Source organism: Peromyscus leucopus, chromosome 7 (assembly GCF_004664715.2).
Source record: "Peromyscus leucopus breed LL Stock chromosome 7, UCI_PerLeu_2.1, whole genome shotgun sequence".
Taxonomy (NCBI): Eukaryota; Metazoa; Chordata; class Mammalia; order Rodentia; family Cricetidae; genus Peromyscus; species Peromyscus leucopus.
In genome coordinates this window covers 46,580,969-46,606,021 of record NC_051069.1, presented here as the reverse complement: position 1 = coordinate 46,606,021, position 25,053 = coordinate 46,580,969, and the positions used below count along the sequence as shown (strand labels likewise).

The 25,053-nt window shown below is 36.2% G+C and overlaps 1 protein-coding gene across 2 annotated transcripts in view; it reads left to right on the top strand.

Moving 5' to 3' along the window:
• Septin7 (septin 7) overlaps positions 1–22,572 on the top strand; it is a 63,466-nt gene extending 40,894 nt beyond the window's left edge. For both annotated transcript variants that reach the window (XM_028872570.2, XM_028872571.2), the window contains exons 7-14: positions 324–441; positions 4,119–4,211; positions 5,509–5,605; positions 7,084–7,135; positions 11,634–11,759; positions 17,404–17,539; positions 20,015–20,154; positions 21,512–22,572. In XM_028872570.2, coding sequence (XP_028728403.1) covers positions 324–441; positions 4,119–4,211; positions 5,509–5,605; positions 7,084–7,135; positions 11,634–11,759; positions 17,404–17,539; positions 20,015–20,154; positions 21,512–21,551 — 802 coding nt within the window. In that variant the 3' untranslated portion in view covers positions 21,552–22,572. The remainder of the gene's footprint in view (positions 1–323; positions 442–4,118; positions 4,212–5,508; positions 5,606–7,083; positions 7,136–11,633; positions 11,760–17,403; positions 17,540–20,014; positions 20,155–21,511) is intronic.
• Positions 22,573–25,053: the final 2,481 nt, after the last annotated feature.

The window sequence follows — 25,053 nt, the reverse complement described above, 5'->3', positions numbered from 1 at the left end:
TTCTCGGGGGGTGGGGGGGGAACTCCACCCATCTTGTAAACATTAATAAATATAAAGCTGATTCTAGGAAATTCTGTTAGGAGCCTTTCTGGTTTTTTCCAATTCCTCTTTAGGAGCAAAACTTGATGACCAGGGTGTTTCAAAGGCAAGAGTCAAAAAGTCTTCTTAACTACTCTGTTGCTTCTTAAAAGTCTTGTTCTGCCTGTTGGCTGACCCAGTACATCTTCAGAGTGTTTCTGATAAGTAAAGTATCTTATTATATTTAATGTGAAGAATCTGTTTCTTCAAACAGATTCAGTCATATTAAATGCTATATATTTCAGACTTAAACCATTGGATATTGAATTTATGAAACGTTTGCATGAAAAAGTGAATATCATCCCACTAATTGCCAAAGCAGACACACTCACACCAGAGGAATGCCAACAGTTTAAAAAACAGGTAAGCAAGAATGAATTAACTTTTGGGTTTCCAACCATCCTTTTAATTAATGCTGTTATTGTTTTTAGTGCAGTAAAGTCTATTTATCTTCTAGCTTTAGTTTAGAATGGGAGGACAAAATCCCATTCATGTATTGGGGAGACTATTCTAGTAAGTGCTGTCCTCACAAGCATATGCTTTTTCTATTTTCTCTTGAATCTTAATTTTGTTTGTATTACTTAATAAAATAAATGTATTTAGAAGATAATATATTAATGTGTATATTTATATACACACATACGTACATGCATTTAAGCTTCCTTCCCCAAACTCATGCCCTATTATTGCAATAATAATTCCCCTCCCCCCCTTTTTTGGGGGGTTTGTTTTTTGAGACAGAATTTCTCTGTGTAGCCTTGGCTGTCCTGGAACTCTAGACCAGGCCGACCTCAAACTCACAGAAATCCATCTGCCTTTCCTTTCTGAGTGCTGGGGTTAAAGGTGTGCACCACCACTGCCAGGCTGTAATAATATTCTTAATTATAGATTTTTCTCATTTTGTTGTATTTGCTTTGTTATATATGGCATTTATGAAATCTAAGTTAAGTTTCTGAAAGTCTGTCTATTCTAATAGTCTATTTTTCATTTTAGGCCAATACTTAAAAAAATAACAATTTTGTATTATATTCAAAATGAGCCTTAGAGTTTTGTTATCTTATTATCTTTTTAAGCTTTATGTAACAAAATACCTTTTAAAACCTTTTAAATATGAATTTTAGAATACTTTAAAACTTGTTACAAAATGAAAAACGTTCTTGAAGTGGTGTTAAATTCATATAAATTTTGGCATCTTAAATATGGTTTTTGCTACTAATATTTTCACCACAGATATGTTTTCTCTTTTTTTCTTTTCTTTCCCCCCTCTTCTTCCTATTAATTCTTTTCCTTTTCACCCATCCTCTCCTCTTTCCTCATTTATTTTTCTGCCCCTTCTCCCCTTTTCCTTTTTTCTTCTTTCTTCATTGTTATTTGAGATGGGGTCTTTATAACCCAGACTGGACTCCGTGAGTAGGCAATTCTCCTGTCTTTACCTCTTAAGTTTCTGCCTTGAGTAGTCTGTATCTTTTTATGGATTTATTCTGAGAAGTTAGAGGTAAAAGGATGGATTAGTAATGATTTCTACTTTCAGATTGATCACATGCCTACTGGTTCTCCCCATGCCTCTCCTTTTTTTCTTTTACTCTTCATTGAATCCAAGGCCTTTGGTGCATATACTTTACCTCAAGTTTCTTTTCTGTATGCTTAGAGCCATGTTTCTTACTCAGCAAATCATTTGGAATTGTTTCAAAATAATTTTTGAACATAATCCCTACCAATTAGTTCTATAGAGGAAGTTGGGCTTTAGCATTTATTTTGAAAATGCTCAGTTACATAATTTTAGTGTGTAACTTCTGATCAAGGACCACTGCTGTTAAAGCTAGTGATTGTTTGTAGTCAGACTTTCTTTGGGCCACTTGCTCCCAAATAATGACAGGGAGATTTCTTATTAAGTATGAAAGCTTGGCTTTAGCTTAATCTTGTTCCCAGCTAGCTCTTAAAAAACACTTAGTTTATATTAATCTACATTCTGCCACTTGGCTCATCGTGACCTCTCCTCAGTAAACAATATCCAACTTCCTCTATGTCTCACTAGTGAACACCCACCTCTCTGCTTTTCTTTTTTTCCCTCAAGAGTTCCTCTTACTTCCCTGAAGTCCCTCCTATCCTCTCTTGCTTACCTATTGGCCATTCAACTCTTTATTAAACCAATCAGAAGGTTCCTTAAGCAGGTGAGGTAAAACAGAGTCTCTTCATACAGTGTGATCAACTATCTTGTGACAGCTGTTGTATCCATTTCTTGGTTAGTCATCATTTACTTCTTTCTTTCTTTCTTTCTTTCTTTCTTTCTTTCTTTCTTTCTTTCTTTCTTTCTTTCTTTCTCTCTCTCTCTCTCTCTCTCTCTCTCTCTCTCTCTCTCTCTCTCTCCCTCCCCCCCTCCCTCCCTCCCTCCCTCCCTCCCTTCCTCCTTCCTTCCTTCCTTTTTTTCTTTTTTCTTTTTTAAAAAAAAAAAAAAATTCAAAAAAACAGGTATCTGTCTATGTAGTCTTCACCGTCTGGAACTCACTCCATAGACCAGGCTGTCCTTGAACTCACAGAGATTCTCTTGCCCCTGCCTCCTGAGAGCTGGTATTAAAAGCATGAGTCACTATGCCAAGTATCATTTATTTTCACTGTTTGTTCTTCAAGATGGGGTCTCACTGGAGCTCTGGTTGGCCTGGAACTCACTAGTTAGACCAGGATGGCCTCATGAACTCACAGAGATCCACTTGCCTTCTGAATGTGGAGATTAATGGTGTGTGCCACCTCACCTGGCCATTGATTTGCTTTTAAAGTAGGTACATGCCCATTGTTAAAGACATGATCCTATTGATGGCCATTGATAACTTGTTCTTTGAGATAGGCTCTCACTCTTCAGCCTAGGCTAACAAGAAACTCTCAGTACTCTGGTCTCAGCTTCCCAAGTGCTAGCATTATAGGTGTGTACCACTTCTGTTTAGTATAGTAGTCATATAACTCATTTTGTTTATAGCCCTTAGTATTGGTGAAATTATTAAGGGTTAGAGACTCTTGGTGTGAGAGTAGCACTGTAGTAAAAGTACAACCGGGGGAAGGTTGTTTTTGGAGTTGAATTGTATGGGTACGTGATAGTTATTTGGATGTCTGTATTCACTTGTGAATTTCAAATCTTCTTGGACAAGATAGTTTGGTTTGAACTAGGTAATTTCTGATATTATCAAGTCTTAAGGTTCTTTAGTTCTAGTGTGTGTTTTCTCTTTACTTCTCTAGGCTTTGGCTTATGTATGTACAAGATTTGATTTCTTGTATTACAAGAAAAAGTTCATGTAATGACTTTTTCTGTTAAAGTGTAAACCCTCTCCTGGGGCTAATGTTGTGTTTTTTACTTACCCTTTTCTACTATTTTTAGATGACTTTAAGCTCTGTTGCTTTAGCTTTTATAGAAAGTTATATTAAGAGAAAGGATCTCATTCATTTTAAACAAATGACAAAAAGCTATTATAATAGTAGAGACTAGCTAGAAAAATGAGATTCTAGAATATTCTTTCCTTTTTAGAATTCTTTTTGGGATGACAACCATAGGATCATCTGATCATACTTCTGAATAATTGAATTTAAACATTTTAAATTTCATTTTGGGGTGTGTGTCTGTGTCTGTGTCAGCGTGTGTAGGATGGTTCTCTCTCTCTCTCTCTCTCTCTCTCTCTCTCTCTCTCTCTCTCTCTCTCTCTCTCTCTCTCGTGTGTGTGTGTGTGTGTGTGTGTGTGTGTGTGTGTGTGTGTGTGTGTGTGTAGGGAAGATGGTACATATGCCATGTCATACTTGTGGATGTTGGAGGATAATTTTGTGGAGTTGGTTTGTTTCTTTCTGCCTTTCTTCTTCTACCTTTATAAATCTCCCAGACTTGCATGGGAAGCACCTTTACCATCTCTCCCTGTTCCCCAGTAATGGGTTTTGGTATTTAAATATGAACAACAAAGAACCAGAAACTGAGGTGTCTCATAAAAATCCAGGAGAGAGTTAGGAAAAATACTGCTAATGTCATAATTATATGTGGTGCCCTTTCTCTACTTCTGTTTTAGATAATGAAAGAAATCCAAGAACATAAAATTAAAATATATGAATTTCCAGAAACGGATGATGAAGAAGAGAATAAGCTGGTTAAGAAGATAAAGGTAGGTTCTTTTCTATTTGCAGTGAAGTGTTTGGGCCTCCTAATGTACTCTAATGTGAAAGAACAAAAGTGTCATTTTTAAAATAGTTGGCTTGCGTAAACAAACATGAATATTTCTTAATGTTTATGAACTTGACAGTTACCTTTGATTAGCAACACATAGAGCAGGGCACTGCATGGAGTAGGTGGGTGAATACCATCACAAACAGTTTTCAGTTAACTGGTTTCAAGTTTATATACTTTTTTTTCTTTTTAAGAAAAACATTTAATTTGTTGTCGGTGTCCATCCATGTTGTCTCCCCGCCCCCGCCCCCCCCCCCCCCCCCCCCCAGGCCCAGTTTCTCTATGTAGTCCTGACTGTCCTGGAACTTGATTCTGTAGACCAGGCTGGCCTCAAATTCACAGAGATCCACCTGCCTCTCCCTCCTGAGTGCTGGAATTAAAGGCATGTGCCACCACACCTGACTTCTAAGTTTGTGTGTTTTAATTTAAAATTGTTTTTGAGTACCTGGAGCTAAAGTGATTTACTGAATGCTGGTCTTATGTACATGAATAATCCAATTACTATATAATTGCTAGAATATTTTTGTCTGATGAATGAAGAATTTTAGAGGTTTTACAAAATGGCTTCTTCTATATTTGAAAATGAAAATATTGAAAAGTTATACTCTGAATCAAAAATGAGTGAATACAATTCCAAAAGTGAGTTTGAGGTTCTGAAGTTACAGTTTAGAAAATATATTTCCTATACCTCATATTGTTAAGGTTAATGATCAGATAGATTCATGCATGATCTTATCCTTTTTTGCTTTTCTCTCAAATACCAATATATTTTTTATTCTATGTCTCTCCATATGAGACAATTTTTAAAGTAAAATTTAACAACTAATTTGACCAATGCATACCACGTTATCCTTAAGATTTCAACAAAAGTGCAGTTTTATCCATCATTTTATCTTGGTGGTAATACTGTTTTAATAACAATTTCCAAGCTAGACATGGTGGTGCCTGCCTTTAATCCCAGCATTTGAGAGACTGAGGCAGGCGGAGCCATGTGAGTTTGAGGCCAGGCTGGTCTACAGAGTGAGTTCCAGGACAGCCAGGGCTACACAGAGAAACCCTGTCTCGAAAAACCAAAAACCAAAAAACCAATTTCCTCAATATGTATTGCTTGACTGATAAGAGTTAAAATAGGAACTATCCAAATGATTTTTTTTGTTAATGTGTTAACTATTGAAAATTATAATTGCATCATGATTACTATAGAGATCTCTTTACAGTAACACTTTGTTTTATAGGATCGTTTACCTCTTGCTGTGGTAGGTAGTAATACTATCATCGAAGTTAATGGCAAAAGAGTCAGAGGAAGGCAGTATCCTTGGGGTGTGGCTGAAGGTAAGGTTCTTTTCAGTGGTAACTGGTGTAAGGTCTCATGAAGGTGCTGAAATGTGTAGCATATGTAATACAAACTATACAATGTATGACACACTCTGGGCTTTCAGTTGTCATTGTTCCACTTGCCTATGCCTTCACCACCATCAAGCCAGTTTCTGTCTTGTTGGAAAGCATGCTTGTAGTGCAGGGGTTTCCCTTGCTCAAAGGTTATTTCCTAGGATCTAGTGAATCTTTGGAAATTGAGCAGTTTGGAGAGAGCCAGCCACAATCATGACCAGTGCCTCTTCTTTCCTCAAGGAGAAGGTCAACTTTTTCAGTTACTTTACTAGTTTGTTGGTTTTTCAATGCCAAGAAACTCTTAGTGATGACATCAAACCCCAGAGATCCTATTAGCAATAGAAATATTGTATTCATTATATTAGTTTAACATTTAATCTATATTGTACTAGTTGGAGTTGCTGTTTAGATACATGTGTTGATATTTTGAATAATTGTATAATTCTTATAAAATTATGCCAAGTTACTATCTTTTATCTTTTATTTTGCCCAAGGACCCTCAATTTTGTTGCCAGGTGACCTGCAATTACTGACTTAAGGCTTTAGAACTTTTATGTCTCTTAGAAGTATGCTCTGAAACAATTGCTTTGCTTATAGGGTCCACCTCCCCCCCCTTTCTTGCTATGTCCATTTAGTGTTTTTTTTTTAATTGTTTATTTGTTTTCTGTCCTTTTTTTTTTAAAAAATAAAATAAAATTAAGAATCTTAGAGCTCTTGACTAGCCTTTTCATTTTGATTGTCCTAAGGAGGTTTTTAATATATTCAACCACAACATGAAGGTTTTTTTATTTTTTTTTTTTTTTTGTTTTGTTTTGTTTGTTTTTTTGGTTTTGAGGCAGGGTTTTTCTGTGTAGCCTTGGCTGTCATGGAACTTGCTTTGTAGATAAGACTGACCTCGAACTCACAGAGTTCTACCTGCCTCTGCCTTCTGAGTGCTGGGATTAAAAGTGTGTGTTACTACCTCCCAGTTAAGGTTTTTTAATGTGTATATAATAAATATATTCTGTACTGATAAGGAGGAAGTACATCTTTCTTCTTTCAGATTGTCAGTATTTATTTCTAGAGGGCTCATTCATTACATGGCTATCACTTAGGATTAAACTACATGAAGAAGGGCTGGGGAGGTAGTTTAGTAGATAAAATGTTCGTTGAGAGATCCTGCCTCTGTAAATAAAACTGAGAGTGGAGGAAAGAGCTGATGTCAACCTTTCCTTCACAGATGCATGCATATGAAACACACACACACACACACACACACACACACACAAGTAATGTTTTTTAAAATGCTACAATAGTAGTATTAGGGTACATGTTAAAGTTTAAAAATTCTCATGTAGGCAGTTTAAATATTTTTCCTTGGTTTTATGTCCTTATTCCTATGAAATGATACGCTTTGTGTGGTCTGTTTTCTTTTTCTACAGTTGAAAATGGTGAACATTGTGATTTTACAATTCTAAGAAATATGTTGATAAGGTAAGTATGAACAACAATGAAAATAGCAAAGTTTTTTTTTTTTTTTTTTTTTTTTAGCACCCTAAATAAAGTTAGTTTGAAAGATTGTGCCTCTGTAAGTGGAGCTACTTTAAATTGACATCTTCGTTCTCCTGTTGAAGTATTAATAATGTGTGGCAATGACTGACATTGTTTATCCAAGGCTTCAAAGTCATTATCAAAAATATAAGCAGGTTGTAAGGTGAGGAATACAAAGAAAAATTAGTCTCATACTTTTTTTTGTCAACAGTCTTTTTAAAAAAAATTTTATTTATTCTTCTGTCGTACAATATATCCTGAGTGCAGCTTCTTCTCCTTCCACCCTTTCCACTTCCCCCATCTCCCCTTTCTCCCAGTCCACCCCTGATAACCCAGTCTTCCCAAAAAAAGAACAGACTTCCCAGAAACGTCAACCGAACATGGCACAATAAAATACAATAATAGTAGGCTGGGCAAGGCAACCTAGCAGGAGGAAAAGGGTCCCAAAAGCAGGCAAAACAGTCAGAGACACCCCTATTCCCACTTTCAGAGTCCCCCAAAACACCAAGCCAGAAACCATAACATACATGCAGAGGACCTAGCTCAGACCCACGCAAGCTCTGTGATTGCCGCTTCAGTCTCTGTGAGCTCCCATATTTGATTTCACGGGCTGTGCTCTCCTGGTGTCCTCAACCCCCTGGTTCCCACAGTTCCTCTTCCCTTCTCTGTGGAGTTCCCCGAGCCCTGAGGGGAGGACCCCAATGGAGAAAAAGAAGTATTTTGAGTGTTAAAGGCACACAGGTTAGTAGCTGGTAAATGGAGCATTTTAATGTACTGGAACTTTATAAGCAAAACCAGTCTTCCTACTAGTTCCTTAAACTACATTTCCTGATACTGAAAGAGAAGGGAAGTTAGCAGAGTAGGACACAGGGAATATTTGGATTAGAGAAATCCAAGGACTGGAATTAGAGTAGTAGCAGCAGAGGAGAAATTATAGTGGAATTGGAGAAGATAGAAGCAGAGAGGTGATCAAAATGAGCTAGATAGTTTTCATGTTAATCTATATTACATCCCTTTCTTTTCTGTCTGTTCACTTTCTTCTTCTATCATGCTTTCCCCAAGCCCTTGCCATGTACTCTCCTTAAGCTTTGGTTTGAGATGTACATCATAAGTTGATGTATTTATTTTCACACTACTGTTTGCTTTCTCGGTACACAGGAATCTCACCTGCACTGTAGAAACTGTAACACATTTATGAATGATAATCTGAAATCATGGAATAGCAGGGTCATTATCATAATGAAAAGGGTGTTTTACAAAACTCAAACTGCTCCCTCAGAAGCTATACAATCAATGAGAGAAAGTTCGACATTAAAGAATTCAGCATCTTTTTCAAGGGAACATATGGCCAGGTTTCTCTGGCAGGAAGTAGATGATAGAACAGAGATTTAAAAAATGGGGTTACTAGGCTTCACATTGTAAGAGCATATCAAGTATGTATGAAGGGAAGCTTTCACAGTAGTATTAGAATACATGCTTTAGGTTCTAGTACCAATTGTTCTCTCTTGTTTTGATTCTTATAGAGCAACTTCTAAAGAATACAGTACCTCATTCAGCAGGACATGGTGGTGCAATACCTTTTATCTCAGTGCTATGTAGGCAGAGGCAGGTGGACATCTGTGAGTTGGAGTTCAGCCTAGTCTACATGAGTTCCAAAGCACCCAAGGCAACATCTGAGATCCTGTTTCAAAACAAACAAACAAACAAGCAAACAAACAAGCAAACAAATACAATGTCTCATGACAGCATGTAAGGACTGTTGGAATACATAATTATGTTCCATCTGGGTTTTAAATATACTATACTTGACACTGTTGTATTACATCACTTTTTCTTGTGTATTTTAAAATATATAATCAGTAATTACCTACATATCTCAAACATTGTAGAAGGGTCCCAGAAGATACTTTGAATGTGCATAGCCTCAGAACTGGTAAGGAGGAGTCCCTAGTATAAGTATTGCAGAGGAATTGACCAGCTGGTAGGAGGATTTAATAAGTGCATCAGCAAGACAATTCATGCATGTATGAAAATATAAATTCTAGTATTGGGCTTGAGAGATGGCTCAGTGATTAAGAGCACTGGCTAAAGACCTAAGGACCCAGGATCAATTCCTAGCATGCACATGGTAGTTCACAAATCTCTAAATCCAATTCCAGGGGATCCAGTACACTGTTCTAGCTGCCACAGGTAATGGGCACATAACTGATACACAGACATACATGTGGACAAAACACCCATACACATAATATAAAAATAAAATTTCTAGTATTATTTGCTCTAAAGAGGATAAGTGTTTCATGTAGCTACTGTTTTTAAGATGAAGGCACCTACTGGTTATTTAATAAATATTTGAAGAAAGGAAATTTCAATGTCAGTCTAAGCCTCAAGTAATTACCTTACAGCCTAAAGTTAGGAATTACACTTGCTTCTAAGAAAGATGTAAATTCAAAAAAGTGTCATTTTGCTAAGTAAGAACTGGCTGCTCTAGGCAAACCAAGAAAAGCAGCTGAAGAAGAAAGATGAAACACTATTTTGAGGGTGTAGGGATGGTTGGCGCAGAAATCACATAGAAAAAGAACATAAGGAGAGGAGAGAGCAGTGATATCAGCAGTGGAAACTTAGAAAAACAAATTCCTGAAACTAGAGAAAACTTCTGCTGATTTTTCAGATGGAGGAGTGGATTGAAAAAAATAAAACATGAATAGAAGTAAATGCAGTTTTATACCCAGGCTCTAAATGTCAGAATAAGACAGTCGCAGAGCAGTAGTTTAGTGTTTGTTGCTGTGCTGACACTAATATAGGAGTTCAACAGTATCTTATTTTTATTTATAAATTTACTTTACTATAATGTTTCTTAATGATAGAGTGATTAAATGAGTATTAAATTATAGAAAATACTGGTTTTTTTCTTTTGTTTTTAATTTTAGTGTAGTTTTAGGTAATGTCTTATGTAGCTTAACCTGGCCTTGAACTTTCTGTGTAGCTGAGGCTGGCTTGCTGAGCTGATCCTGCTCCTTCCATTTCCCAAATGTTTGAATTACAGATGTGCACCACCACACCCTGCTACAAAGATTGTTTCATGTTAGCATCATACAATTATCCTTAGTCTCCATCTGGAGACACTCACACAGTGATACATTCTTAAATGCTATTTATCTTACCTTCTGTATGTAATTATTACATTTAAAAGATCCTATTAGCTGGTATTTATCTGTGTCAAGAATACAAAAGAGATACATGTTTATATTAAAGATAAGCTCACAATGTAGTTAAATACATAATTTGTTATCACTTATGACTTAATTCCAGTCCCGAAAGATTTAACAAATTAGCATGAGCTGTTCCATTTCACCTGCCAGGTGTTTTAGGAATTGGGAACTGCCCAACTTAACTGAAGTAGAGGCAGTAGAAGCTTAGGAGTAATTGTTGAGCCTGGAAGAGAAGACGAGCGTATTGGTAGACGGGTTACAAAGAGAGGAGTCTGGAAAATTCAAACTTAGTACTAAGAGAAGTTAAACTTTTAGAGAACTGCATAGAAATGTCAGATAATAGAAGGTAAACCAGTAAGTTGCTTTGTGTTCATGATGTGGGGTAAGGTTCTTCATAATGGATGAGATTTGAATATAAGGAAGCACAAGAAACTATATTTTTGTCTCCCAAAGCAAGTTGTGGTAAAATAATAAAGGTGGTATAGAGGAAGTTCAGAGTGTAATGGGGAATGAGAAGAGGGAGGATTATTACTTAGTCTTTATCATCTTTAATCATTAAAGAATTGTGTCATCCTATAAATTGTATACTTTATCCCATGTCTTGATTTTATATATGATAGAAAAGTTGCCCAAAACAGCACATTCACTGGACAGCTTTGATAAACAGAAAGTTACTCTAAATTAAGATTCACTAGTTTGAGTCAGGCTGTAGTCACCTTTAATTCCAGCACTCAGGAGGCAGAGGCAGGAGGATCTCTATGAGTTTGAGGCCAGCCTGGTCTACATAGGGAGTTCCAGAACAGCCAGTGCTACACAGAAAAACCCTATCTCAGAAAAACAAAAAACAAGTTTGCCTAGTTGGTAAATAACTTGATAAAGGTTCTTATATAAATTAACCTGTGAAAACTCTATGTTACCCTTGTTAATAATTGTATAAAGGAAAACAATTTCTGCTAGATTATGAGCTTCAGTAGTAATCCACTTTCCTTTCTCAATTAAACTATTGGAAATGACTATTTTTTTGGTAGAAAGTTTCTTCTTCAGTAATTTGAGTGATTCATGGCTCTTGAAAGCTCATTTGGAACCTAAACCTATGTATTTGTCTTGATCTGCTTTGTCTGCTAACGAAAACACGTGAATGTTGTTTTGCTTAATATTTTGTGTTGGTGAAAATTTTAATTGTGTCAAAGCCTTTAACATGAGTAATAACCTCTTGCTGTTTATGACAGAACACACATGCAGGATTTGAAAGATGTTACTAATAATGTACACTATGAGAACTACAGAAGCAGAAAACTAGCAGCAGTGACTTACAATGGAGTGGATAACAACAAGAATAAAGGACAACTGACTAAGTACGTATATATTTTTGTCCAGAAAAAGTGTTTACATGGTAAATACATCATCATTTTCTATCTGAAATTCTTGTTACTCATTAGAAAATTTGAGTGATATTCTCTATTTATAATAGCAGAAAATTATGCTGTTAAGTTTTGTCTTGGTAGTTTTATGTCTTTTAATTGTTGGAATGATTATTTTTCTGTTGTTAAGTAAAGAACTATATTTTCTTGCCTTTTGATGGTCATCTTTATAATTCACATAGTACAAAACAAAACAGGTAAATACGTATTTTGAAGAGAGAGTTATAAGCAATTTCTTGGGCTGGTAAGATGGCTCAGCTGTTAAGGGCACTTTCGAGTGCCTTTTCGTCTGTGGTGGATTTATTATTGAACTCGGAGGGTTTGATTGATGACTTTTCTCCTGGTAGCATGCATATTATCCTAGTGAGGATTAAACTTCCAAATTGAATACCAGCTAGATTTCTCCGTATTCTATGACTCAAATATGTGATGTCTTCATCAATAGGGTCTTACCAACAAATCTGGAGGGTATATAACAGCATTGGCAATACCCTGTAATTTGAGGGCTTAGGGGATTTTATGGGGCCCCATTTGCCAATAAGTCAAAAGGGGGTAATCCCTTCCTGGCACTGGGGATGGTTATTTGGTAGCATAAGTTTCTAGTTGGAATATTGCCCCCTGTTATAGGGTAACTTCATTTAAAACCCTTTTATATGTATATTTAGAAAGTGTCTAAAGTATATTTCTATTTGACTTTTTCAGGCCTTTATTGTTAGCAGTCTTTCTCTGTACTTCCTCCTACACTACCCTCCCATACCCCTCTTTAATCCTTCCTGTTATGTTTCTCCTTTTTCTCTCTTTATAACACTGCATTGTATTTTAGCTTCCTTGGAAAATCTCCTCCCTCCCATTAACTTCTGGAGATATTTTACATGAAACATCTCTAAAGCTTAAAAGTTAACATCCACCTATGAAAGAAAACATGCCCTGTTTGTCTTTCTGGGTCTGGGTTACCTCACTCAGGGTGATTTTTCTAGTTCCATTCACTTGTCTGCAGATTTCATTAATAGTGTAAATGTACCACATTTCATTATCCATTCATCAGATAGTGGATTTCTGGACTGTTTTCAATTCCTGACCATTGTGCATAGAACAGCAGTGAATGAAGAGAAGCAGTTCCCTCTGTAGTGAGATATAGGTCCTTTAGGTATATGTCCAAGAGGATTTAGTTGCACAGCAGTATTTAGTTTTAAGATCTATTTTCAGTTTTTTGAGGGGCCTCCACACTGATTTCCATAGTGACTGTACCAGTTTGCACTCCCACCAGCAGTGACTTAAGTGGCCCCTTCCCCCACATTCACACCAGAATCTGCTGTCATTTGTTTTGATTTTGGCCATTCTGATTGGGGTAAGATGATTTCTGCTTGTTAACACAGTATGTCTGGTTTAGTTTTACTTCAGAACTTTGCTTAATTCCTTAATTGATAAAACATAACACAGGTTTGTACATAGAAATAAGGAGTTTTTCTATGTGGGAAGAAATACCCTTGAGTTCAACATTTTTCCTATTTATGCTGATTATCAAAAAAAAAAAGTCATCTAAATCATAGCAGTACATAATTACATCCTTGTTCCTTGTTCTTGTTTGTTTCCTTTCTCTTCTCTGTCCTTTCTGTCTAGCCGCTTGTCCTCTTGATAGGGATAGAGTGCTATGATGGTCAGATAGCTTAAAACTACAGTTTTATATATGGTAAGATCCTGATTCTTAGATCTTTATACTTTGTACAAACTTTAGTGTAAAAACTTTGGTGTAAATAGTTTTCAACATGAATTTTTTTTTATCTCAGGAATTACTGTTTAATAATACCTATAAATAAATTGACTTGATGTTTTAATCTTATCACAACCCCCCCCCCTGTTTTGGGATTATATAATATAATTATACTATGTCCTTCTTCCTTTGCCTCCATCTAGACCAGCAGTTCTCAACCTATGGATCACAACCCTATTAAGGGTATTGAACAACCCTTTCAAAGAAGTTGCCTAAGACCATTGAAAAACACAGATACTTACATTAGAATTCATAACAGTAGCAAAATTACAGTTATGAAGTAGTTAATGAAAATAATTTTACAGTATGGTATCACACAGCATGTGGAACTATATATATTAATGGGTCACAGTGTTAGGAAGGTTGAGAACCACTGCTCTCGACCCTCCCATTTACTAGCCTCCTCGGTCTCTTTCAAATTCATGATCTCATTTTTCATTGTTGTTACATGCATGTACCAGGCTTTTCTTTTGGGCCACCACCCAGCTTCCATATCATGACACAGAGACTTACTAGTTTTGAATGCTCTGCCTAGCTTGGGCACATTTCTGGCCAGCTCTTTTAACTTAAATTAACCTGTTTTCTTTTATCTACCTTTTGCCTCAGGGTTTTTACCTTTTCTTAGTTTCTTGTTGACTCTGTCAGTCTGAGGGCTGCTTGGCTTCTGGCCATGGGCATGTCCATTGTTCTCTTGGGTCTTCTCTCTTCTCTCAGCCAAGATCTCAACAAACATCCCTATATCATTAAACAAATGCAGCGTCAACAAAAGTAACACACCTTTACCCAGTTACTGCAGTGTAAACAAATGTAATATATCTTTGCTTACTTAAAATTCCACAACACATGCATATTGGTATATACGTATATTCCTTAATATATCCTGCTCAGTCTGTATAATTAATGTTACTCCTATGTATGTTTTCAGAGCTGACCATTTGGTATCGGATAACCAGTTTATGTGCTCTTCCCTGGGGAAGACTGTTTCTCCCACTCAGCATTCCTTACTGGCATGTAATTCTTTGTGTAGGCTGGAGGCCGCCTCATGGGCTTTCCCCCATCACTTTGGCATACCTGTTCTTGTTCAGCTCATGTTTAAGCAGTCATGTTAGTAAGACTATGAATATAGTTTCTGATATTACTAGGAGACACCATCTGATAGCAAACTCTCTGATCCTCTGGCTCTTACAATCCACCTCTCACCCCTTTGCACAATGTTTCCTGATTCCCTGGGAATAGGAGTGCCTTATAGGTCAGTCCATTTGGGATTGGGTTCTACAACTCTGCATTTTGATTAGTTGTGGTTTTCTCTAATGGTCTCTGTCTCTTGATGAGGAGTGAGAACTACTCCTACCTGTGGATATAAGGACAAATGTTTAGAGTGTAGTTAAGAAGTATGCTGTTTTAGTAAAGTGGTTCTTGTAGGTTCTCCATCACTAGGTGAAGATTAGTTAGTTATAGTTGAAGATTAGTTAGTTATAGTTGAAGATTAATTAGGATAGAAAGTGAATTAGATACATTTTGGACTTACCAAAATAGGATAGATAATGGAATTATTTTCTCTGATTTGTCAAATACAAATGGACTAGACATTGTTTAGGTATTTGTTACTTGTATATATTGTATATAGGTATTGTACTTTTGTATATAGTTTTTCTCATGTTATAACCTTTTGCTTTTTTTTCTTTTTATTAAAATAGAAAAGGGGAAATGTGGTATTTTATTTGTACTGAAATGTGATTTTAATTGTATATTAATAAATAAAGTTGCCCGGGGGCCAGAGCTATTAGAGCCATAGCAAGAGCGTGGTGGTGGTGGTGGTGGTGCACGCATTTAATCCCAGCACTTGGTAGAAGAGCTAGGTAGATCTCTGTGTGTTCAGGAATACAGCTAGCATTGGAGACATATGCCTTTAAGACCTGCAGGGCTGTACATACAGGCAGTGACAAGGCAGTCATGTGTTTGGGTTTACAACCAATGAGAAGGCAGAACAGAAAGACTATATAAAGACATACACACAGAAAGTAGGTCTCTTTTGGAGAGGCAGGAGCATCGCAGGAAGAGTAATGTTTTAGCTCTGAGCTCTGACCTCTTGGCTTTCTCTTTTACATTGGTTCTGTGTTTCTTATTTAATAAGACGGTTGGTTACATCTACAACTAGGTTGTTGCTGGATAGGTTTTTCCCTGGGTTTTTGGGTAGGTTTCCAGCACCAGGCATAGGTTCCCTCTTGTTGAACAGGTTTTCAATTCAGTTAGAGAGCTGTTGATCCATCAAGGCATGCATGCTGCTGCTACACTCTTAGGGCTTTCATGTTATGCTGGTCATTGTTTTGATTCATAGGCATCATACCTAGGTAGGACTGTTGGTTATTTCCCTTCTTTGAAAGCTTGTGTAGCATCTGATACCATGAAAGTTTGTTCTCAAGGAGGAGGCATTCAGGACAGTTGTAATTCAGGGCCTCTGGCCCCTGTGTCTTAAGTGAATTATGTCTTCAACCATAGAAACTTAGCTTCCACCCCTTGAGGGCAACCTAGAGCAAGAGCAGTAGACTGTATCAACATGAAAAATTTAAACACAATTTTGCAGCAAAGAGATTTGAAACCATGGGCTTTAATGTCCATAGAGTGAACTAGTTTTTTTTTTTTTTTAACTCTTTAATGTCTACTCTAGCATGTTTAACTCACTGAACATGCTTGAAACTTAAGACACTAAAATATTTAAGTGAGTAGATTTTCATCAGCATTAGTTATAACGAGCCTAGAAATAGTCTGCGTAACCTAAATGATGTTTTAGGTATTGGATGGTAGTCATCTTAAGCATTTCAATTGAGTTACCTTAATAAATTATAATGAATATAGTTGTGACATCAGTAAATCTTAGAGGAGATTGTAATGCTTGAAGTTTTAGTAAAACTAAATATGTTCTCTCTATATTGACTTTGTTAGCTAAGTTTTTGTTTTCTCACACTGAGAATAATTTTTTAAGGAAAATAAATCACTTGACTTTCTGTAGTTCTTTTTTTTTTTTTTAAATGTACTTTGGGAATGTTTTCTTTTTGGTTTTCCTTCTACAGTTTATTTCAAATATATCATTGTCTTAGTTGGGGAGGAACAGGTTTATTATACTTACACTTCCATATCACAGTTCATCACTGATGGAAGTCAGGGCAGGTGCTCAAACAGGATAGGAACCTTGAGACAGGAGTTGATGCAGAGGCCAGGGAGGGGTGCTTCTTGCTATCTTGCTCCTTAATGGTTATTCAACTTGCTGTCTTAGAGAACCCAGGACTACCAGTCCAGGGGTGGCACTGCCCACAATGGGCTGGGCTTTCCCTCCCCCCATCAATCACTAACTAAGAAAATGACTTAAAGGCTTGCCTCCAGCCGATGTTATAGAGGCATTTTCTCAATTGAGGTTTCCTCCTCTCAGATGACTCAAGCTTGTATCAAGTTACATTAAAACTAGCCAGGACTATCATCTTTAGACCTGAGGGCAACAAGATTTATACCTTCCTAACATTTTATTTTAGGCTTTGCTTCATAGTAATAATTTGTAGAGATTGAGATTTAGATAAATTTCTGTTAACCTCTGGTTATGAGCACATTTTATATTTTACAGTTTTTGAAGGATGCTTTACCCATCTTTTATATAAGACTTGGAATTTGTGTCTAAAATGATGTAAATATTTTTATGTATCCGAGTGATAATGGCATCTGCAACATCTCATTGTTTTTATCAGCCCATTCAGATTTTAGTATTGCAGTTTTCACTTATAGATCTTAATGCTTTTTTTTAAATGTTGGTGACAGGAGCCCTCTGGCACAGATGGAAGAAGAAAGAAGGGAACACGTAGCCAAGATGAAGAAGATGGAGATGGAGATGGAACAGGTGTTTGAGATGAAGGTCAAAGAAAAAGTTCAAAAATTGAAGGACTCTGAAGCGGAGGTAATTAGCTTAATTAACAGCCTGTCAGCATTTCTTTTAAATAGTATGTTTACTGAAATGTAAATTATATCTTTATACATTTTCAAAAATAACTTAATATACTAATAAAGTAGAGGAATAAAAGTATCATTTTTATTATAAATTTACATTATTGCAGTATGTAAGGGCTTAGATACAGTATACTAAGTGGGAGGACAAAATAGTCAAAATACCTTCAATGAATTACTAGTTATAATGAACAATAAGAAACAAAATTATAAGTCATTTCCTAAACAAACTAGCATTTATGTCACCTGTCAGTAAATGCCAGTAACAGCGCCCTTCTCAGGGAGAGACTTGTGAAGAAAGCTGGGCCAAGTTTCTTTTCCCCAAATGCCTGTCTATTAGATGTGTCTACTCCTCTTACTTCATAGAACCCCACTCCAATATGCTTACCAACATCCCTGAGATAAAGTTTGTAAAGCTTTATCTTTATTTATTTTACATATGTAAATATATTTAGTATATGCAAATAAATTAAAAATCTTTTTAGCCTTGCTTAATATAATTTATTCCTGAATCCATTCTGCTGCAAATACTTGAGATGTAACTGCTAATACTTAGCAGCAGAGTATGTCATGCGCAGTCCCAAGTTTTTGACGTATATTGTCACTTTATCCATGCTGTGGACGTATAAGGTAGGTATTACTGTCTATCCTCACTTATACACATGAGGGGAAGGATAAAATATATTAGTCAATGCTACAGCTGCATAAGTCAGAATAAAGAGAGTATGTGTATGTGTTTTGATTATGGTTGCTGCCCTCTAACTTCAGGGAGCATATTTTAAACATAATTTATATCCTTTTATAAGATGTAGTTATTTATTATTTGTGTTTGGGTAAATGCATATCATGGCACAGATATGGAGGTTAGAAGACCATTTGTGAGAACCAGTTCTCTCCTCCTACCTTGTGGAGTCTGGGGGTTGAACTCAGGTGCTCAGAGCTTGTGGTCAGCCACCTTTACCATCTGAGCAGCCAGCTTTCAGGACTGTTGCTTTTTACTCCTTGAAAATTTTTCTATTCCTCAATACATCTGACCCAAAAACTTGGAAATAACTGATTGTGAACTGTGTGTTTACTTAGAAAATTATTCATTTGTAAAATAATTATAAGTATTACTTACTTGTAAAGAGCAGACAGCTGTAAGTCTACTTCTCAGCTTAAAAAATACAGCTCAATTCATTTCAGTCCTGTGTGTTCTCTCCTTTACATATCATCTCTCTTTCCCAGAGGAAAGTACTGTTCTGAATTGTGTGTATGTGATTGCTTTGTACTGGTTTATACCAACTCTGGTACAAAATTTACATTCTCTTGTGTTCCATTTTTCTTAGTAAATTGCTGTCATGAAGAAGTTTTCACCTCAGATTTGACACACCTTGGAATAAATGTGATTTCCTTTTATAGGAATTAGATGAAATCTTTGCAGTAGTAATAAATAAAAAGTTGGGGTTTTGTGGGTTTACAAAATAAAACAAATTGTATGCAAAATTATATTAAACTTCAAGGTACTAATTTACCAATAAATCTTTAGTGCATATAATTCCTGGGCAACTGAGTAATCTCAACTGTCATTGAGCATCTGGTATAGTGTGACTTAATCAGCTTTGTTTTCTTTTGTTTTTTTCTTTTTTAATTGTTAATTGTTTTCTTCAGAAACAGATTGGCTAGTGCTGCAGTGAAGGTATTTTTTTGATGATCCATTAGATATAAGCTTTTGCTTCTGTAGTTAACACCTCTTAGCTATACAGCATTAGTTCTTAGCCTTGGAGGACCACCAGCATTGGAATCATTGGGACCTTTCTGTTGATTGAAGATCCAGATCTCTCCATGTAACATCTGAAGGTTCTAATCTGGTGGATTGAGATTAAGCTTGGATTCTGTATTGTTAGCCAGCACCCCAGGTAAAATTTGTATGAAGGATAATGTTTGGGGACCCCCCCCCCTTTACAGGAATTATGGGACATTATCCATTACCAGGATCCATTGGACTTACAGGTCCTTCACTGACTACTTTAGCTGCTGGCTTAGATATCTGAACCTGGAATTAGGAGATTTGGGATTAAATCCTTTATATTGTCGCCCTCTGATCTGTAGTCCATAGCTGTTTCCTTATTTGTAAAGCAGAAGGAATAATGATTTTTCCTGTTTAACCACCATTGTTGTTGTGAATTAAGAAAAATAATGAGATAACAGTTATCTATAACAAAATATACACAAATATAAGTTCGTTGCTTTTATATAAAGTGGTTATTTTCTGTTTTCTGAGGTAACTCTCTGGAGTTACTGGCTTGGGTGGCAGATTCTGTAGTGGGAGAAATCTCAGCAGTGCTTTCCAGGTGGCACTCTGGCCTTGTGACACAGGTGTCCATTGACACTAGCGTGTCTGGTCTCAATTTCTTAAGCAGTTGTTTCATCTATGATTCTGATTTAGCTCCAGCGGCGCCATGAGCAAATGAAAAAGAATTTAGAAGCACAACACAAAGAATTAGAGGAAAAACGTCGTCAGTTTGAAGAAGAGAAAGCAAACTGGGAAGCTCAACAACGCATTTTAGAGCAACAGAACTCTTCAAGGTAACTAATATCTTGAGGCCCAAGAAATAGATGTATTGATATTTAAAAGAACTTTTTATCTATTTATTTTTAAAAATTAAAAATCCATTGTCTATTATACATCTCGGTCGTAGTTACATTTCTATTAATGTAATAAAACACATCATGCCCAACTTTTCAAAGAAAGAGTTTATTTTGGGGCTTACAGTTTTAAATAAAGTGCTCATTAGAGCCCACACCATCATGGCAGGAGAGAGCTCACACCATGACCCACAAGTAGGAGATAGAGAGAACTAACTGGGAATGGCCTGGGCTTTTGAAACCTCAAAGCCTACTCCCAGTGACACACTTCCTCCAACAAGGCCACAACTCCTGATCTTTCCCAAGTAGTTCCACCAACTGGGTGCCAAGTATTCAAATAAAAATGTGGACCTCTGAGGGCATTTTCATTTAAATCATCATAATCTCCAAGCACAGCTGTTTTCATGGATAAATGTTTTTATATGAATAGGTTCATTTGGTGTACTATAGTAGCATTTTCTTCAGTCCAAATGTTTTCCATGCTTAATTTTTATAATTATGATTGAGAAGCTTTCATTAACAGTCTCTACAGTTAGCATATCATAATTGATTATTAACCTTCTCAATTCAAGTGTTGGATAAGATGGTTTTGGGGTATTGGAATTGAACCTGAGGCCTTGCATATACTAGACAGGAGCTCTGCTCCCCAGCCCTTAGGAGATGCTTCAATTATATCTTTAGAATACATTCTTTAAGGTAAATATGACATATCTAATTTGTAATACAGCTTATTATCCTCTTACTATGTATAAAACTCAATAGTGTTTCTACATGAGGTTTCTTCTTTTGATCATTAGTGTCATTTAAAATTGAGATGTGATGTCCCTTTGAGGACAATACACTTTCTTGGTGAGAGAGACACTTTCTTCACACTTAACCATTTTTGTTGGACTTTATTATGAGCTTTATGTCCAAAGAGGAAAATACATTTGTCAAAGCACATACATTTAAAAATGCAGATGGCAGTAAAAAAGGTACCTGAGTTGATTTTAAATTTTCTACAATTTAATTTTAGGAAAAAATTTCTTGTAAGTTAAAATGAATAAAGTGGAGCTTCACTGTGTCTTTTACTGCTTATTTTGGAATTTTGTCAAACATTTGATTGTCTTTGAAAATACTAATATGGATAAACATTGGTTCATTGTTTACTTCTAAATATTTTAGATTTTTTTCTTTTCAATGAAAATGTATTGTTTGAAATTCCAGCATAGTTCCATTTGGATTAGCTGCTTCTGCCATTTGTTGCTTTTGGCTTTATAGTGTGACTCATTTTCATTGTTTTCTTTTATTCATTTAGAACCTTGGAAAAGAACAAGAAGAAAGGCAAGATCTTTTAAACTCTATTGACCACCAGTTATGTATTAGTTGCCAATATGCCAGCTTGGACATCAGTGTTTGTTGGATCCGTTTGACCAATTTGCACCAATTTTATCCATAATGATGGATTTAACAGCATGACAAAAATTATTTTTTTGTTGTTGTTCTCGAAGGAGATTAAGATGCCTTGAATTGTCTAGGATATTGTGTACTTAGAAATTAACAGCTCTAAGTACCTTTCTACATTTTCTTTTTTTTTTTTTAAATTAAAAAGATGTCTTCAGTTTAATGCAAGAAAACATTTTACTGTTGTACAATCATGTTCTGGTGGGTTGATTGTTTACAGAATATTCTAAAATAAAAGGACTCTGGAAGGTTTTCATTGAGGATAAATTGCCATAATATGATGCAAGCTATGCTTCTCTATGATAATTATAATACAGAGGTTCCATTCGATGCAGCCTATACAATAATGTATTTAGTCTAACACAGTGGACCCTATTTTTGACACTTCCATTGTTTAAAAGTACACATGGAAAAAACCTATATGCTTACAGTGCACCTAGAGCTTTTTATAACAGCCTTTTTTTTGTTGTTTGTTTGTTTTGGATTCTTTAAATATATATATATTATTCTCATTTAGTGCCCCTTTAGCCAGAATCTCATTACTGCTTCATTTTTGTAATAACATTTAATTTAGATATTTTCCATATATTGGCCCTGCTAAATAGAATATAGCATCTTTCATATGGTAGGAACCAACAAGGAAACTTTCCTTTAACTCTCTTTTTACACTTTCTGGTAAGTAGCAGGAGAAATGCATTTGTAGATCATTTCTAGGCAAATTGTGAAGCTAACGACCAACCTGTTTCTACCTATACTCAGTCTTTTGTTTTACTAGAAATGGGAATCATGGCCTCTTGAAGGAAAAAAAAAAAGTCACCATTCTGCATTTAGCTGTATCCATATATTGCATACCTGTATTTTTTTGTTTGTATTGTAAAAAAAATTCACATAATAAACAATGTTGTGATGTAACAAGTGTGGTGTCTTGCATATTCTGTAGTAAACTGACAGGTTGGGAAGACACTTGAATTCCTTCTGAGGGTCTGCTGCATGACCATCTTAGTAAGCATATGCATGGACCAGTTCTCAGACAGCCACCAGCACCCTCAGCTATTACTAATGCTCATTAATAAGTTACTTCTAAAATGTTTCCCCACTCTTATTTGGATTATGTGTACTCTAGAAAGTCCTGCAACTGTTGGGTCTTTTTTTTTTTTTTTTTTTTTCTTTAAGAGTGTAGTGCAGTTTCTTACTAAAGTCAAAATAGCTTTTTAAATTAATGACCAAAGCCAAGGTAATTGATCATTCTAATTAGCTAGTGTCTTTTGTTTAATTCAGAGCCTGAAAGACTTAAGTCAGAATGCTTGAAAGATGTTTACTGCCTTTTAGAAATACTTATTTCTGGATTTTAAAACATTTGATTAGAAATACTATTCATATCATAGAATCATTATATAAAAATTCACTCCAAGGTGACTATTTTAAAAGTAGAACTTACTGCCGGGCATTGGTGGTGCACGCCTTTAATCCCAGCACTCGGGAGGCAGAGCCAGGGATCTCTGTGAGTTCGAGGCCAGCCTGGGCTACAAGTGAGCTCAGGAAAGGCGCAAAGCTACACAGAAAACCTGTCTCGAAAAACCAAAAATAAAAAAAAATAAAAAAATAAAAAAAAAAAGTAGAACTTACAAGGCCTTCAGACACTGTAGGTGTAATTCTAAACAGTCTTATTAAAAAACACAGAGCCAAATGCAGAGTTAAAAGCCCAGAGATTAGAGAGCAGTAGCCAAGAGCTAAGACTGCTGCTGCCATCCTTCTCAGAAAGAGACCTACTTCCTGTGTGTTTGTATTTTTATTGCCTTTATGTTCTGCCTTCCCATTGGCTCTAAACCCAACCACATGACTTTCTCGTCACTGCCTGTCTATACAGACCTCCAGATCTCTGGTTGGTTCTTGGATTAAAGGCATGTGTCACCATGCTGGCTGTGTCCTTCAACATACAGACTCTGCCTGCCATGTGATTTGGGTTAAGGGCTTGTGCTACCACTACCAGACTTCTGCTTAATGGCTTGCTTTTAGTTCTGATCCCCAGGCAACTTTATTAACATACAAATAAAATCACATTTAAGAGATGGCCTTCATTAATTTGAAATTGCCTTATGTGTTTTATTTAATACTAAAATACCATTTCCTTTTGGAAAACATAAAATGCTATGTGTAGCTTTTTAAAAATTAAAGTATAGCGATATCTGGCCATGGTGATATATATCCATATTCCCAGCTTTGAGGAAACAGGCAGGATTACTGCTCTAAGTGTGAGGTCAGCCTTAGCTACATGGTGAGTTTGAGGACAGCCTGGACTACATGATGAGTTCCAGAACAGCCTGGGCTAATAGACTTTGTGTCCAAAGTAAGTAAGTAAATTTAAAAAAGATTTGCAGTGTGTGCTGAAGTAGAATAACTATGGTGAGTATCTTTGTTTGGATGCTTTTTGGTTGGTTGTTATTTTCTTGTGCTGTGTTGAGAGACCAATACCTCTTTTCAAAAAGGTTTGATTTAATACATTTGAAGAATGAGAAATGAAAAATATTTAGGCTTCCTGCCTAACAAAGTACTGTTGCTTCTGCAGGCCACTGTCATGTAGTCTGTGTGTTAATGAAAATATTGATAAGACTTCCCTCATTTTACCACCCTTAATGAAAGTACCCCAGAGCCTTACCCAGGCCCAGGCTTTCACCGAGTCATATAAAGGAGTCTATGGAGATTTACTGGGGCTTTTGATCATTAACTCTTGAGTTTTGAGCACTGTGGTAACTGGTTTGCTGGGTGTTTGTGTATGTCTGGTTTCTGATTTTCTTTTTGCTATCAAGAGTGGTTGACCAGGCACTGATTCCATTGACTTGCCTAAACACTGGTAGTGGAATTTTACTGCCACCTAGTGGAGGTGAGTCTAATTGTTTTCTTTCCAGTTTATCAGATTCCATTGGACATACTACTTCTCTATTGCTCCAATTGCAATCCTGAAAGCTGAAGAGGGGCCAGGGCTTTGCCTCTCAAGCTCATTGTCTGGGTGTCACCTTCTTTCCTGTGCACTCTGATTCTGATCTAGGAGTGGAAGTCAGGTTGAAGAAAGGAAAATGCATGGTTGCTTTAATGCTTCAAGAACACTGTTGACTTAAAAGTTGCCTACTAGATCCTCGGCTCTAAACCCAGTTCTGCTTCCGTAGTAAAGTATTTTGAAGGATATACCCACAGTTGTATGTATAGATAGATATATAAAGCTATAAAATGTACCCCCAAATTACTGTGAACATTGAAGTAGTGAAATGTAAGCTTAGTACTCAGTATGCTACTTGGGAGCAATTAATATAGGTCATATGTTGACAGTAGTATGTAGAGACTCAGTTATTACTTAGTCCCTAAGCAAGCACTGTTGAAGACACTGTTGTCCTGTTTGAT